The sequence below is a fragment of the Olea europaea genome, unplaced genomic scaffold (assembly GCF_002742605.1).
Source record: "Olea europaea var. sylvestris unplaced genomic scaffold, O_europaea_v1 scaffold69, whole genome shotgun sequence".
NCBI lineage: Eukaryota > Viridiplantae > Streptophyta > Magnoliopsida > Lamiales > Oleaceae > Olea > Olea europaea.
This window is the reverse complement of record NW_019265290.1, coordinates 940113-953922: the sequence shown is the minus strand read 5'-3', so window position 1 is coordinate 953922 and position 13810 is coordinate 940113. Positions and strand designations below refer to the sequence as shown.

Genomic DNA, 13810 nt, shown 5'->3' with positions numbered 1-13810 from the left:
CATGGGGTGGACCCATGTGAATATTTTATTGTAAAAAAAAAAAAAAAAAAAACCACCCCCTACTGTATCTTATCTGGAGGGGTTCTGTGACCCCTCCTCTATACGTATAGTACGCTTCAATATTCAATTGTTAGGAGTTAATTGTCTTAATAGTTAGTGAACTTAGGTCCATATCTTTGATTGACCACTGAACTTTAAAATGTCGAGTTTCGACCACTGAACTTTGAAAAATATTGAGTTTTGATTACTGAACTTTAAAAAAAAAAAAAAAAAAAACCACCCCCTACTGTATCTTATCTGGAGGGGTTCTGTGACCCCTCCTCTATACGTATAGTACGCTTCAATATTCAATTGTTAGGAGTTAATTGTCTTAATAGTTAGTGAACTTAGGTCCATATCTTTGATTGACCACTGAACTTTAAAATGTCGAGTTTCGACCACTGAACTTTGAAAAATATTGAGTTTTGATTACTGAACTTAGGTCCATGTCTTTGATTGATCACTAAAGTTTAAAATGTCGAGTTTTGGTCACTGAACTTATGTCAATGTCTTCGATTACTCACCGAACTTAGGCCTATATCTTAGATTGCTCACTGAAATTTAAAATGTCGAGTTTTGGCCACTGAACTTTGGAATATGTCGTATGTTACTCACTGACATAACTGTTGAACTTTGAAAAATATCGAGTTTACAATGAATAATGTATAATATTTTTCAAAGTTAAGTGGCCAAAGTTCGACGTTTTTCAAATTTCAGTAGCCAAAAATCTACATTTTAAATTTCAGTGGCCAATCAAAGACATGGCCCTAAGTTCAGTTATCAAAACTCGACATTTTAAAGTTCAGTGGCCAATCAAAAATATAAACCTAAGTTCAGTGACCATTGGAACAATTAACTTAATTGTTGGAGTACGAATGGACAATTGGCCTATAGTGGAAGTTAGAGAGGCAATAAAAATAGGGTGAATCATAATGCTAGCGTAGAGAAGTTTAATTTTTAGTTTTTAGTGGATTGATCATTATATTATATCATAATTGTTCTTTTCAAAATGACATGTATTTGGACAAACATCATATATGCTTTCCATCTTCAACCTCTGCGGTCAAGGAGGAGATAGGGCGTAAAATGGGACAAATCTACCCTTTTTTTTCAAGTTCTTAGCCGGGTTATGACCTGCTCGTGTTAAGACATCGATAAGAAAAAAGAGAATAATAGGTAAATAAACTGACTAGAAAATAGCACTACCTAAAGAACACCATATTGCACGTGGCTCATTTTGCATTAAGCTTATTTAGTATAGTGTCGCTAAACTCTATCATCCAGCTATTCTCAAATTGGAAGTACGAAAAATTAAGCCACAACCTAACAGATCTTATTTTGTTAGTGGCTCACCAACAATGATACAGACTCGAGTTTGAGAAAAATAGACTTTTATCAAGAAAAGCATATTTTCTTTAACACGATTCACTATCGGTAACGACTTATCCTTAAATTTATCATCTAGGTGACTTTTGTCTGCTTACATTGGCACAAGTGACTTAGATGAGGAGGATTCTGATTCTTACAGTCATATAATAATGCAGATCACACTCGTTAGGCCATTGTCCTAATATCTTTCTCTTGGGTAAGTTGATGCTAATCTTAATTCAATCGTGTGAACTATTGCCCCACTATTGTTAGAAAAACAAGCCAATTTGCAATAATCAACATACAGAGGTAGAGAATTCACTATAATCGAGTGAACAAAAGAATCTCACAACTCTCAATCTATTCTCAAAATATGCGAGTCTCTCTCTTTCTCTCTCTCATCTAGATCCTCACTTTGATAATCTCTCAATGCTAAACATGTTTTGCTATGCCCTCACAAGGTTATCAAAGTTATATACATCACGTGGAGTATATATAGAAACTCATTACAAGTGTTTTGGATGAAAATACAATACAAGAAACTAGTCATAATAAAAAAAATAATTCCCCTCAGGATAACACTGCCTGTCGAGCTAAATGTTGGAGCCAACCGACATAAGCTTTTTGCTCCATTTTTCATCTTGTTACTCGAGCGCCAAAGCTAGCTGCCAGCTAGTAAAATTGCGATGACCTTTTCTCCACCAAAACTTCAAAACCAAGTCTTCAATTATTCAAAGTCATTTTCCATACTATATAAAAAGGGCAATTCTGGAGGTACTGCAGAGGCAACAGTGGATTCTTTTATTTTATCACACTGTAGCAATTTTTATTTTTTTAAATTGTGGAAGCAAAAATGACATCGTTAGTATTCAATTATTTCTCTATTTTTCACACGTCACTTCACTGCAACCATCACCTCCACTGCAATATCTCTTCATTTTCACACACTACTCCACCTCATCAAATCCAATGATAAAGAAAAGAAACAGAACGACTTAAAAAATTAAACCATAAAAAAAAATTACATGCAAAGATAAAAAGAAACAAAAAAAGTTATTATAAAATTTTTAAATTAAATTGAAACAAATAAAATTAAAAATAAATATTATTTAATTAAAATTTAAAAAATTGCATTTTATCGTATTTAATTAAAATTTAAAAAATTAAATTTTATAAGAATTAAAAAGTTTTTTTTAATTAAAAAAATTATTTACAATATGAACAAAACAAATCTAAAAAAAAAATGAAAAAAAATTCAATCTCTCCATCCCACCGTGTGTGGATGGAGAGATCAAACATCCATGGAAAGAAATCTCTCTTTGTGTACAGAGAGAAATTTTTTTTTTTCATTATTTATTTATTTTTGTTTGTTTGTTTTGTTTAGGTTATAAATTCAATTTTTTTAATTTAAAATTCTTTAAAATTCTTTTCTCTTCATAATAAAACTTAATTTTTCAATTTTAACTAAATAATATTATATATTCTTTATTTAATTTTCGTAACTTTCTTTTATTTTGTTTTTATTATATTTTTTTGAAAATTGTTTTAAAATTTGTTTTCTTCATATTATAAATAATATTTTGTTCGATTTAAACTTATTTTTAATTCTTTTCACTAGGGCTAGACATAGTTCGATTCGGTTCGGTTCTTACGAGAACCGAACCGACCTGAAATTTTTGAGTATTTAGTAAGTAGAACCATCGGGTCCAAATTTAATTACGGAACCGTTTGGGTTCGGTTCGGTCCAGTCTGGTTCCATTCGATTCTGTATTATAATTAAATTTTTTAATATATACAAGATTACGTTAATTTAATTAATGATATGTTCAATATTAGCTCTTATAAAATAACGTAGTTCAATCTTATGTGTTTCACGTTTCTCTTTGCTGAATTCTTCATAAATTTGATTATTAAAATCATAGAAAGAAAAAGATAACGAGCTCAAAATAATTAAGAGAGATGTTGTAGAGTTTTAATTCGATTTTCTCTTGTAGAAACGACGCTACAGTAAAATAACAGATTTAGATAAAATTGAGGTCAATTTGATTAAGTTGATGTTGAAGTGAAAATTAGAAATAGGAAAATCATATTTTGTGGTTTGAACTAAATTAACTAGTTAACAAATTTATTTAGAAAAAATAAAATAATTTTACTTATTTAAAATAAATTAATTAAAAAATTACGGAGATTCGATTTTTATTCGATTTTTCGGGTCTTGGCCTAGAACCGAAAATCGAACAATACCCATCGGTTCTTGATTCAAATACCCGTTCGAGTATTTAACTTGAAAAGAACCGTCGGGTTTGGTTCAGTTTGGATTCGGTTCGGTTCGTGACTTTTGTCCAGCCCTACTTTTCACTTTATGATAAACGTAATTTTTATATTTTAAATAAATAATATTTATTTTTAATTTTAAATATTTCAATTTAATTTAAAAACTTTACAATTTTGTTTTTTTCTGTCGACAATTTTTTTTGTTCTTTAATTTGTTAAATCATTTAATTTTTTTATTCATAACTATTTAACAAATTTATTTAGAAAAAATAAAATAAATTTACTTATTTAAAATAAATTAATTAAAAAAATTACAGAGATTCGATTTTTATTCGATTTTTTGGGTCTTGGCCTAGAACCGAAAATCGAACCATACCCATCGGTTCTTGATTCAAATACCCGTTCGGGTATTTAACTTGAGAAAAACTGTTGGGTTTGGTTCAGTTTGGGTTCGGTTCGGTTCGTAACTTTTGTCCAGCCCTACTTTTCACTTTATGATAAAACGTAATTTTTATATTTTAAATAAATAATATTTATTTTTAATTTTAAATGTTTCAATTTAATTTAAAAACTTTACAATTTTGTTTTTTTCTGTCGACAATTTTTTTTGTTCTTTAATTTGTTAAATCATTTAATTTTTTTATTCATGTTGGTGTAAAATGATAATTACAAACTAAATGATTTAACAAATTAAAGAACAAAAAAAAAAAGAATTGTAGACAAAAATAGAATAAATTATTATAAATTAAATTGAAATAATTAAAATTAATAATAAATATTATTTAATTAAAATTGAACAAATTATGTTCTATCATAAAATGAAAATAATTTTAAATCGAAGAAAAGTTATTTATAATATAAAGAAACAAGAAATTTTAAAACAATTTTCAAAAAATATATAATAAAAACAAAAACAAATTAAACAAAAAAGAAAGTTACAAAAATTACATAAAAATATATAAATATTATTTAATTAAAATTGAAAAAATTAAATTTTATCATAAAGAGAAAAAGAATTTTATATTGAAAAAAATTATTTATAATATAAACAAAACAAATTTTAAAAAATAAGGAAAATAAATTTCTCTCCGTGGACGGAGATGTGTGTGGATGGAGAGAAATCACTCCGTCCACACATCTTTCCATCCCACAATGGATGAAGAAATCTCTCCATCCACGAAAAGATCTCTCTGTGGATGGAGAGTGTAGATATAAAAAAATAAAATAAATAAATAAATAAAATGAATTGGGTCGATTTAAATAATCAACCCAATTAAATTTATTAAAGTCTTCTAAAGCCCATAAAATACGAAGGTCCATACCACATTTTAAAATAAATAAACATATAAATAAAATAAATAAATAAATAAAATCATAAATTACTCAATTATATCTCTTAATTAGAGATAATTGAGTGGTTACCAAAATTGGTCACAAAATTTTCTCTATAAATAGGACCAATGGTCCATAAGATAGGGGCGCAAGAGACAGAAAGCACAAGAGGTGAAAGAAAAGTAGAGAACACAACCACGAAGTACTGAAGAAATTTCAGGACCTGAAGAAGTGAAGAATTCTTCTCAAATTCAAATCTGGTGAACCCCAAGAAGATTAAAATCTTCTTCGAATCAAACAGGTTCACGTCAAGTCCAAAGAGATCAAAGTCTTTTTCAAATCAAATCAAATCCAAGTCCAAGTCCAAATCCAAGCCTCAAGATTCAAGTTCTAAACAAGTCAAATATCGACAAATCAAATTTTCAACAAATTATTGAAGATCAGGATTTAAGCCATGTGGCCCCTCGACTTCAAATATTCAGATCATTAATCAGAGGATTTTGCAATTTTGCAACTACAAGAAGGTCAACATCACTTGTATTTAGCTAAATACAATTTGTAACGATTTCTGCATTTTAATACACGAAATTTCGTCGTACAGAGAGATTGAAATTTTTTTTCATTTTTTTTAAATTTGTTTTGTTCATATGGTAAATAAATTTTTTTCAATTAAAAAAATTCTTTTTCTTTCTACGATAAAACTTAATTTTTTAAATTTTACTTAAATAATATTTATGTATTCTTTATTTAATTTTCATAACTCTTTTATTATATATATTTTTTATAATTGTTTTGAAATTTCTTTTTTCTTCATATTATAAATAATTTTTTTTTCAATTTAAATTCTTTTTATTTTCCGATAAAATTTAATTTTTTTCTATTCAAAATTCTTTTTAATTCTTTTCTCTTTATGATCAAACCTAATTTTTTTTAATTTTAATTAAATAATATTTATATATTTTTTTATTTAATTTTTGTAACTTTATTTTATTTATTTTGTTTTGTTTTTATTATATTTTTTTGAACATTGTTTTAAAATTTCTTTAATCTTCATATTATAAATATTTTTTTCGATTTAAAATTTTTTTTAATTCTTTTTATTTTATGATCAAACGTAATTTTTTCAGTAGATAATTGTAACCATATACATATAAAATGACAGCAATGGAACGCCAATGCTTGGGCTTTATTTGTAAAGTCTCTATTCCTTGATAGTCCTTTATAATAAATTTTCAAATATTAGAACATTGAACAAGAACTAATTGAATAAACCATAATTTTAACAAAATTAAGCGAACTCAATTGTAATTATCATTTTACACCAATATGAATAAAAAATAAATAAATAAATGGTTTAACAAATTAAAGAATAAAAAAGTTATTATAAAATCTTTTAATTACAATGAACCAAACGATGGGATTTCATCAAACACTTCGAATCTTCAACAAGTTTTGAAAAATCTATAATTTTGACGTTGATAAAAATATAATAAATACAAAACTCGTGCAACGCACGTGACAACGACTAATACTAATTAAACTTTCAATCATTGATGAACTTTGATCCCTTTTATAGGCTCATAAACCAAGACTCTTATTCCTTTTATCAATTAACCTCAATTAACCAACCCAATCCTAATCCCAATAGAATTTGGTCATATTCCAATAATATCCAACTTGACACCTATTCCAAAGTGCAATTCTCTAAACAGAGTACTCAAACTCCATGATGAAGTCCATTGTACAAAAGTTAGCAAGGACAATGATCCGTTGATCGTGGAGGAATGACCAACGAGATGAGCAAAGGTACACATTTCATTTTGGGCATTGAAGAAGAACAAGATGGATCAAGACAAACGAAAAAGTTGATGCGTTCAACTGTGCGACCGCACAGTTGACGGCATGCCTCAATACAGAGACCAACATGCCGGTTACTGCTTGGCCCAACCGCTGGACATAATAATATGCAGCCGCATAGTACAATCGGAGATGCGAATTTTTCAAATTTCACATAATATCCTATTTTTTTTGTTAAAACTCTATTTTATGGTATATTTTGGTATTTTAAAACTTTAATTCGATTTCAATTGGAGTTTTTATGAGTTTCTTATAAATAGGATTGATTATTTTCATTGTAAAACACACAATTTTAAAGGATATTATTGAGAAGCATATTTGCTTTCAAAGTGGATGACATAGAGCAATAATGGGAGAATACATTTCATACGAGATGCCATGTTAACAACAAGATATGTAGTATGATTATTGATGGATAGCTGCTAATGTAGCTAGCACTACACTTGTTGAAAAGTTGAGATTAACAATGCTAAAACATCCTAAGCCTTACAAATCACAATGGTTGAATGAATGTGAGAGAAGTGGTGGTGGCGATGGTGGTCAATTTTGGTTGGGCTCGGGTTTGAGAAGGAGATGATTTTATTTTTCTTTGACTTTCTGTGTTTAATTAAATGTTTATGGAAATTGTAATATACCATTTTGCCCGTCATTTATTTTGTCCATTTGAGTCAAAATTGCAATTTCACTGTTGACTAATGGCATTATGGATGGAATCAATGATTTGGATCATGGCTGCAATTAGGTATAAAGACTTGGCACAGCTGCAGTAAAAATAAAAGATTAGGGTATAATCTGCAATAAAAAGAAAGCTTTGGGACCTCTACTACAATTTTTCTTAAAAATTTTCATGGCTGACTATACAAAAACCCTTACTTGTAGTTATCTGAATTTATGATCGTTTCAAATAATCATATTTAAAGTTTTCTTGCCACATTAATTATGGAAAATTTTCATCCTACCTACTATAGACGAGATTAGGACTCTTGATTCTTGATTAAAAGTACCAAAATTAATTTTTTAGTTAGAGTAGGAGCCGGAGGTCTAGATCCCAATTAAATCTCAGTAGTTATTGACTTATTGCTACAAAGTGTGAAAGAAAAGAAAAAGACAAAAATTCATTATTGCTCATATTATTTCAATCATTATTCAGATTATGAATACACACACCTCCATGAGAGTCTAATTAATTATTTATTTATTCATCGAATCAAATTATTCTGAATTTTTATAAACTTGAGAACACTTCAATGTGTAACCCCTCACACCGCCTAGGGTATCAATGGGCAGTAGCTCGCACCCTTCGATTTCTTTTAAGCATAGTTTTAAAATATATATACGAGATAAGATTCACGAATGCACACTGTGAGTCGACTGCGACATCCATGAACTTCAAGGATTAAGCTCGATTCTACTCGACTCAATTTGCTTAGGCAATGTTTCGACTCAACTCAACCCACATGTTCACATAAAAATGAATCTAATCATCCATGTACATATTTAGGTCCAGTCGTCTGGAAATGAAGATGTGCATATTTTTCAACTACACATTTCACATCAATTTATTATTCTAAAATTCATTTTTACATAAAAATGTATATCAAACACTCCCTATATTTATATGCAAGATATTTTATCACTATAATTTTTTTATCACTATAATTAAAAAAAATATATTAAAAAATAAAGTGTTGTGAAATAAAAGGAGTCAAATTGAGCTGTATGCAATTATAGGAAGTAGTAAAATGGTAACCGTAACATCGTACACCTCCCCACCTAAAATATCCACCCATCAAATCTCAGCCGTCAATTTTCAATCCCTATGTCCCCCATCACATCAAAACCCTTGATCCATTACACTACACGCATAAATTTTTGTCTCCCCATCACGACTCAGGTCCGCCGTCTGCGCTCACACTCTCTCAAACCCCCAATATTTTCACACGGAGAGTGAGAGAAACGCCCAACCGATACATACATATACATATATTTATACATGGATTCAGATCAAGGAAAGCTTTTTATCGGAGGGATATCATGGGAGACAGATGAGGAAAAGCTCAAGGAGCATTTCCAAGGCTATGGTGAGGTTTTGCAGGCTGTGGTGATGAGAGATAAGATCACTGGAAAACCCAGAGGATTTGGGTTTGTCGTATTTGCAGATCCAAACATTCTTGACACGGTTCTTCAAGAGAGACATGTTATTGATGGCCGCACGGTGAGATTTAATCTGAATAATGATGATAAATAATTTTTCGTCATTTTTTTTTGTTTGTTGCTTTAAATTTGGAAGTTTGGGGTTTTTTTTGAATTCAATATGGCATCTAAATTTTTGTTGGTATGGCTGCTTTTGCCTGTATTTATTTTTCTTTAGTCATTTAGGTATCTGGATATGACTTATTTTCTGCGATTTTTACTGGTTCGTCATTTAATTTTTTTCCTCCGTGCATTCATAATTATGGGTTTTTTTTGTTATTTCTGTACGATTTCAAATAGTTAGCTGAATATTATTTCTGTTGTGGTCCTCATTTGACATGTGGATATCTGATCTGGTCAAGTGATTTTTTATGAGATTTAAGAAGGCTAAAAGCTTTGCAATTCTAATATGGCACCTCAATCTCTGTTAGCTTTTGTAAAATGTTTTTAATGATTGCTGATATTATGAATGCACATTTTCTTGGAGAATTTGGCCTCAATTTTAGGTCTCTCTCCACATATAAATCTTTTTATAATTGAGGATTATCCTTGGAAATAGATTCGAAATGAAAAATACGCCAACACCATGGGGTGCAAAAAGGATTTGAAATCAAAATTGTAAGAAATGTTATATGGTTTGAATCAGAATTGGAATCAAAGTTATCTACACCTCTGGATAATATGACTGAGTAGTTTCTTTTGTTGTTTGAAGTACATACACCTTTTTATTAAAGAAGGAAGAATATAATGAGGAAAGAAAATAAGAACAATGATGCAGGTAAGAAAATACTTCCTCTCTGCAGCTTCTTTTTCAACCCCTCCCAGTCCCATACCAACACTCTCTCTTTCACTCGCCTGTGCATCAGCCTCCATGCACAGGTGGGTGCAGGCAAAGACTTGCGCGCGCGCGCGCGCACAAAATAGTGGACATACAAGTGTGAAAGTACACATATATAGAGTTAGAACTTGAAACTCAAGCAGGTTTGCAAATTCGCATCCTTGCACACAAATTCACCTTCCAGATTCCGATTCTGTATCATTGTTCCCTCTGACCGGTCTCCTTTTTGTTTTTTTTTGGGAGGCATTAGGCTTAGTTATTTATTCTACAGTTTATTTTTCAGGGGTAGACTTGTTATTTAATCTCTGGTCGTGTAAGTATCATTTTCTAATTGTTGCTAACGTTGAGTTGCATCAAATTGATTTATTTTTGGATCATATGACTCTCTGTTCTGTGTTCTTGTGTTTCTACTGGTTACCGCCACTCATGTTAGGTCCATGTCGCAGATATAAACAGTACTGTTCTCCAACAACTGAATATGCTTACTCGTTGAAAATTTAAATTTCTCGCTTTATTGATATTTTAATGTAATCTCCCTCCATGAGAAATTTACACCTGAATGTACTTTAGATTTCAGTCTCGTTCTACATATATTTGAAATTTAGAATTTTATTGTATGTTTTGTAATTTTTATCCTATATCATGACCAGAGGACACTTTTTTTCCTAAATCCTAATAGGTCGAAGCAAAGAGAGCCTTATCAAGAGAGGAACAACAAGTTTCAAAAGGTGGAAACCCTAATACGTCTAGGAATTTTGGAGGTGTTGGCAATACCAGGACCAAGAAGATATTTGTTGGGGGACTGCCACCAATTCTTTCTGAAGATGGATTCCGTGATTATTTTGAAGCTTATGGCACTGTAACTGATGTAGTAATAATGTATGACCAGCAGACAAACAGACCTCGTGGATTTGGGTTTATTTCATTTGATTCTGAGGATGCAGTAGATAGGGTTTTACACAAGACTTTTCATGATCTAAATGGTAAGCATGTTGAAGTGAAGCGTGCTCTTCCTAAAGATGCCAATCCTGGTGGGAGTGGTCGTTCCATGGGTGGTGGGACAGGTGGCGGCAGTGTTGGGGGCTATCAGGGGTATGGTTCTTCTTTTGGAGATAGTCGAATGGATTCCTCCAGGTACATGCAATCTCAAAATGCTGGAGCTGGGTATCCGCCTTATGGTCCATCTGGGTTTAATACTTCTGCTTTTGGGTATGGTCCTGGCAATAATGGCATGGGTTATGGTGGCTATGGAAATTATGGGAGTGCTGGTTCAGGCTATGGAAATCCTAATGCTCCTAATGCCCAAAGAAGTTCATGGGGTTCACAGGCTCCTTCTGGATATGGAAATATGAGCTATGGAAATTCTCAGTGGGGTAGCCCTAATCCTAGTGCTGGCAATGGCCTTGGAAGTGGTGGGTTAACTGCTGGTCAACCGTCAAGCGGAACTACTGGATATGGTAATCAAGGTTATGGTTATGGTGTATATGGTGGCAATGATGGAACTTATGGGAACCAAGCTGCTGCTTATGGGGCTGTCGGTGGGCGTACGGGAAGTGGCCCAAATGGCAGTGCACCGGCAGGAGAGCTGCAAGCAGGTCCTGGGGGTTATATGGGAGGTGGCTACAGTGATGCTGGTGGTAATTTCGGTTATGGTAACTCAGGCTGGCGATCTGACCCTTCACAAGCTTCTGGGCAACAATCAAATGGATCTCATGGTGGTCAAGCTGGGTATGGTGGTGGATATGGCAGTGGTCCAACTAGACAGGCTCAGCAGCAGTGATTTTACTACTTGATTCCATCAATCCTTGGTTGGAGGTTTATGCCATCAATGCTTTCCCATTTCAAGTGCAGGTTAGGTGGCTCTTGCAAGATGTCACTGGCATATTGGGGCTTGTTGGATTGCTTGAATGCCAGTTTTTTACCGTACTTATTTTGCTCAGTCTATAATAAGTAGTACTTCTTGAGGATCAGAGTTTATTTCACTTTCTATTTGCGTTTAAGTGTAGTTTAAATTTTGGCTTGCTTATAGCTATTTTTGATAGCTGCTCTGGAGTCTTTTCTTATCGTAATGTTGAGATATAGCTTATGTGGAATTTTTATGTGAGTTAAGACAAGTTATTTGGTAATCCTATCAAGTCAGTTTTTAATTTCTGGCCTTCTTTAGCAGATTTTAGCTGATATGGAAGCTTCTTGGTAATTACATGACAAGTAGTATTCCATCACTATGGCATTACGATGTTGTGTATGAATTGCGTTGCTGTTACTTTGCAATGAAGTTTCTTATTATAATGTCATTAGACAGCAAATTTTGTAAACTGACCCTTATTAATAGGGAATCCAATCTTGGGTACTTCAATTTGTTATAGGTGGTGAAACTCTTGGTGTTAGTTGGACTTTTTCTGCTGGAGAGTATCCTATTTATCTATAGAAGTAGAGCTACTGCAATACCGAGTAGATCAGATTCGTAATGGGTAGCAATAATCTTAGTGGTAGTTAAAATTTTGACGATGTCATAATCATTTCCCCCTGTATTTGCCCTTGTGTTGTACAGGAGGAGAGATGCTCGAGAACTAAGGTGGATGAACTGAAGTGTCCACTCAAGCTAAACACGAGTTTCATGCAGGGTGTACGTGTTTAGCATGGAAATGGAACTTAAAAAGTGGACTTGGCTTGGTTTATATGACGTGTTACCCTGAAACTGGTGCTGAAGCAGCTTTCAAACTGGAATCTCTCATCTTCATCGAGGTTTTAGTATGATGAAGATTCATGGAAGACATGTTTGGTATGTTGATCTCAGAGAGCAGTTGGTTTAGTAATGACAACATGAACTGTCTGGTGATTTGATAGCATTATAGACTAGAGTTTAAAATTTGTTCTTAGATACTGCCCTAACTGGCTAAAAATCAATCTAATACGCAAGTTTCTTTTTAGTCAAAAGAACTAACTTTATTTCCTTTTGTTCATTTATGTTTTCTTTTGCTCTTCCTTTTCCTGAATAACAGTAGTCTTCCTAATTCATTTAAAATTAGAATAATTTGTTCTGAATAGAATAGTTTCATTTGAAGTTCTTATGTTATTTAGCACAACCAATTTATGACATTCTAAATTGGTGATTCAATATTTCCTAGGATTAATCTAACTGTACCTCATGCAAATAAGAATGTGCTGTTTTGAATATCTTGGAGTTGGAAGTTAGATTATCCCGTGCTTTAGTTTTGTTGGTCGACATTGAGGATGAAATTTGCATACACTTGAGTGTAGTCCTTAGAAATTTTGTGGTACTGTGGATGATATAAAGTGGATTTAAAGCTGGATCAACTTGTTTCTGTTTACAGTTTAAACTTGGTGTTATGCCTGTTGATTGCATTTTTAGTGAGGTGGTTGTACAGCAGACATTTTTATTGTTCTCTAGTTGATAACTGCTGTTAACGGGTTATTCATTCGAATGACAATTTCGAGCAGGTTGTTAAATCACTTCAGTGAGTTCATTTGAGAGTAGAAATGGGGTGGTCGAAGAGAAGTTAAGAAATTGGGTTATCATCATTTGCCATTTGATGTATTTTGGCAGGATCATGCTATCGGTTTGGTACTCCCATTACAAGAATGAAGTATCTTGTTAGCGCAATGATTTGAAGCATGGAAATTATTTGTTATCTTTGTATCCATATAGCAGGAGAAGCTTTATATTCTAAAATTTCTGAAATTTACATTGAAGAAATACTATTTCAATCTACTTTACCAAGGGTACGTAGACATTCTTTCTTGGATTCAAAAAGTAGAAGAAAACTAATACGAGTTAAGCGATTATAGCTCGATGTATTGCCTTGCATAAGCAACTTGCTTATTAATTATGTTGGGACTAATCATCTTTTAAACTAGAGACAATTAGGATTTTCACGTGCTTTCTTC

General features: G+C 31.9%; 1 protein-coding gene across 3 annotated transcripts; it reads left to right on the top strand.

Moving 5' to 3' along the window:
• The first annotated feature begins 8732 nt into the window (after positions 1-8732).
• Positions 8733-13486, top strand: LOC111390591 (heterogeneous nuclear ribonucleoprotein 1-like). Of its 3 annotated transcripts, XR_002701944.1 has the most exons (4): positions 8733-9085; positions 10581-11752; positions 12453-12683; positions 13364-13486. XR_002701944.1 is itself a non-coding variant. In XM_023015650.1 (2 exons), exons 1-2 carry the CDS (start codon positions 8864-8866, stop codon positions 11679-11681), a joined length of 1323 nt encoding a protein of 440 aa, XP_022871418.1. In that variant the 5' UTR covers positions 8733-8863; the 3' UTR covers positions 11682-12048. The 3 variants fall into 3 exon arrangements, 1 of the variants encoding a protein (XP_022871418.1); XR_002701943.1 differs by lacking the exon at positions 13364-13486 and having other exon boundaries at positions 12453-12831; XM_023015650.1 differs by lacking the exons at positions 12453-12683; positions 13364-13486 and having other exon boundaries at positions 10581-12048.
• The last annotated feature ends 324 nt before the right edge of the window (positions 13487-13810 follow it).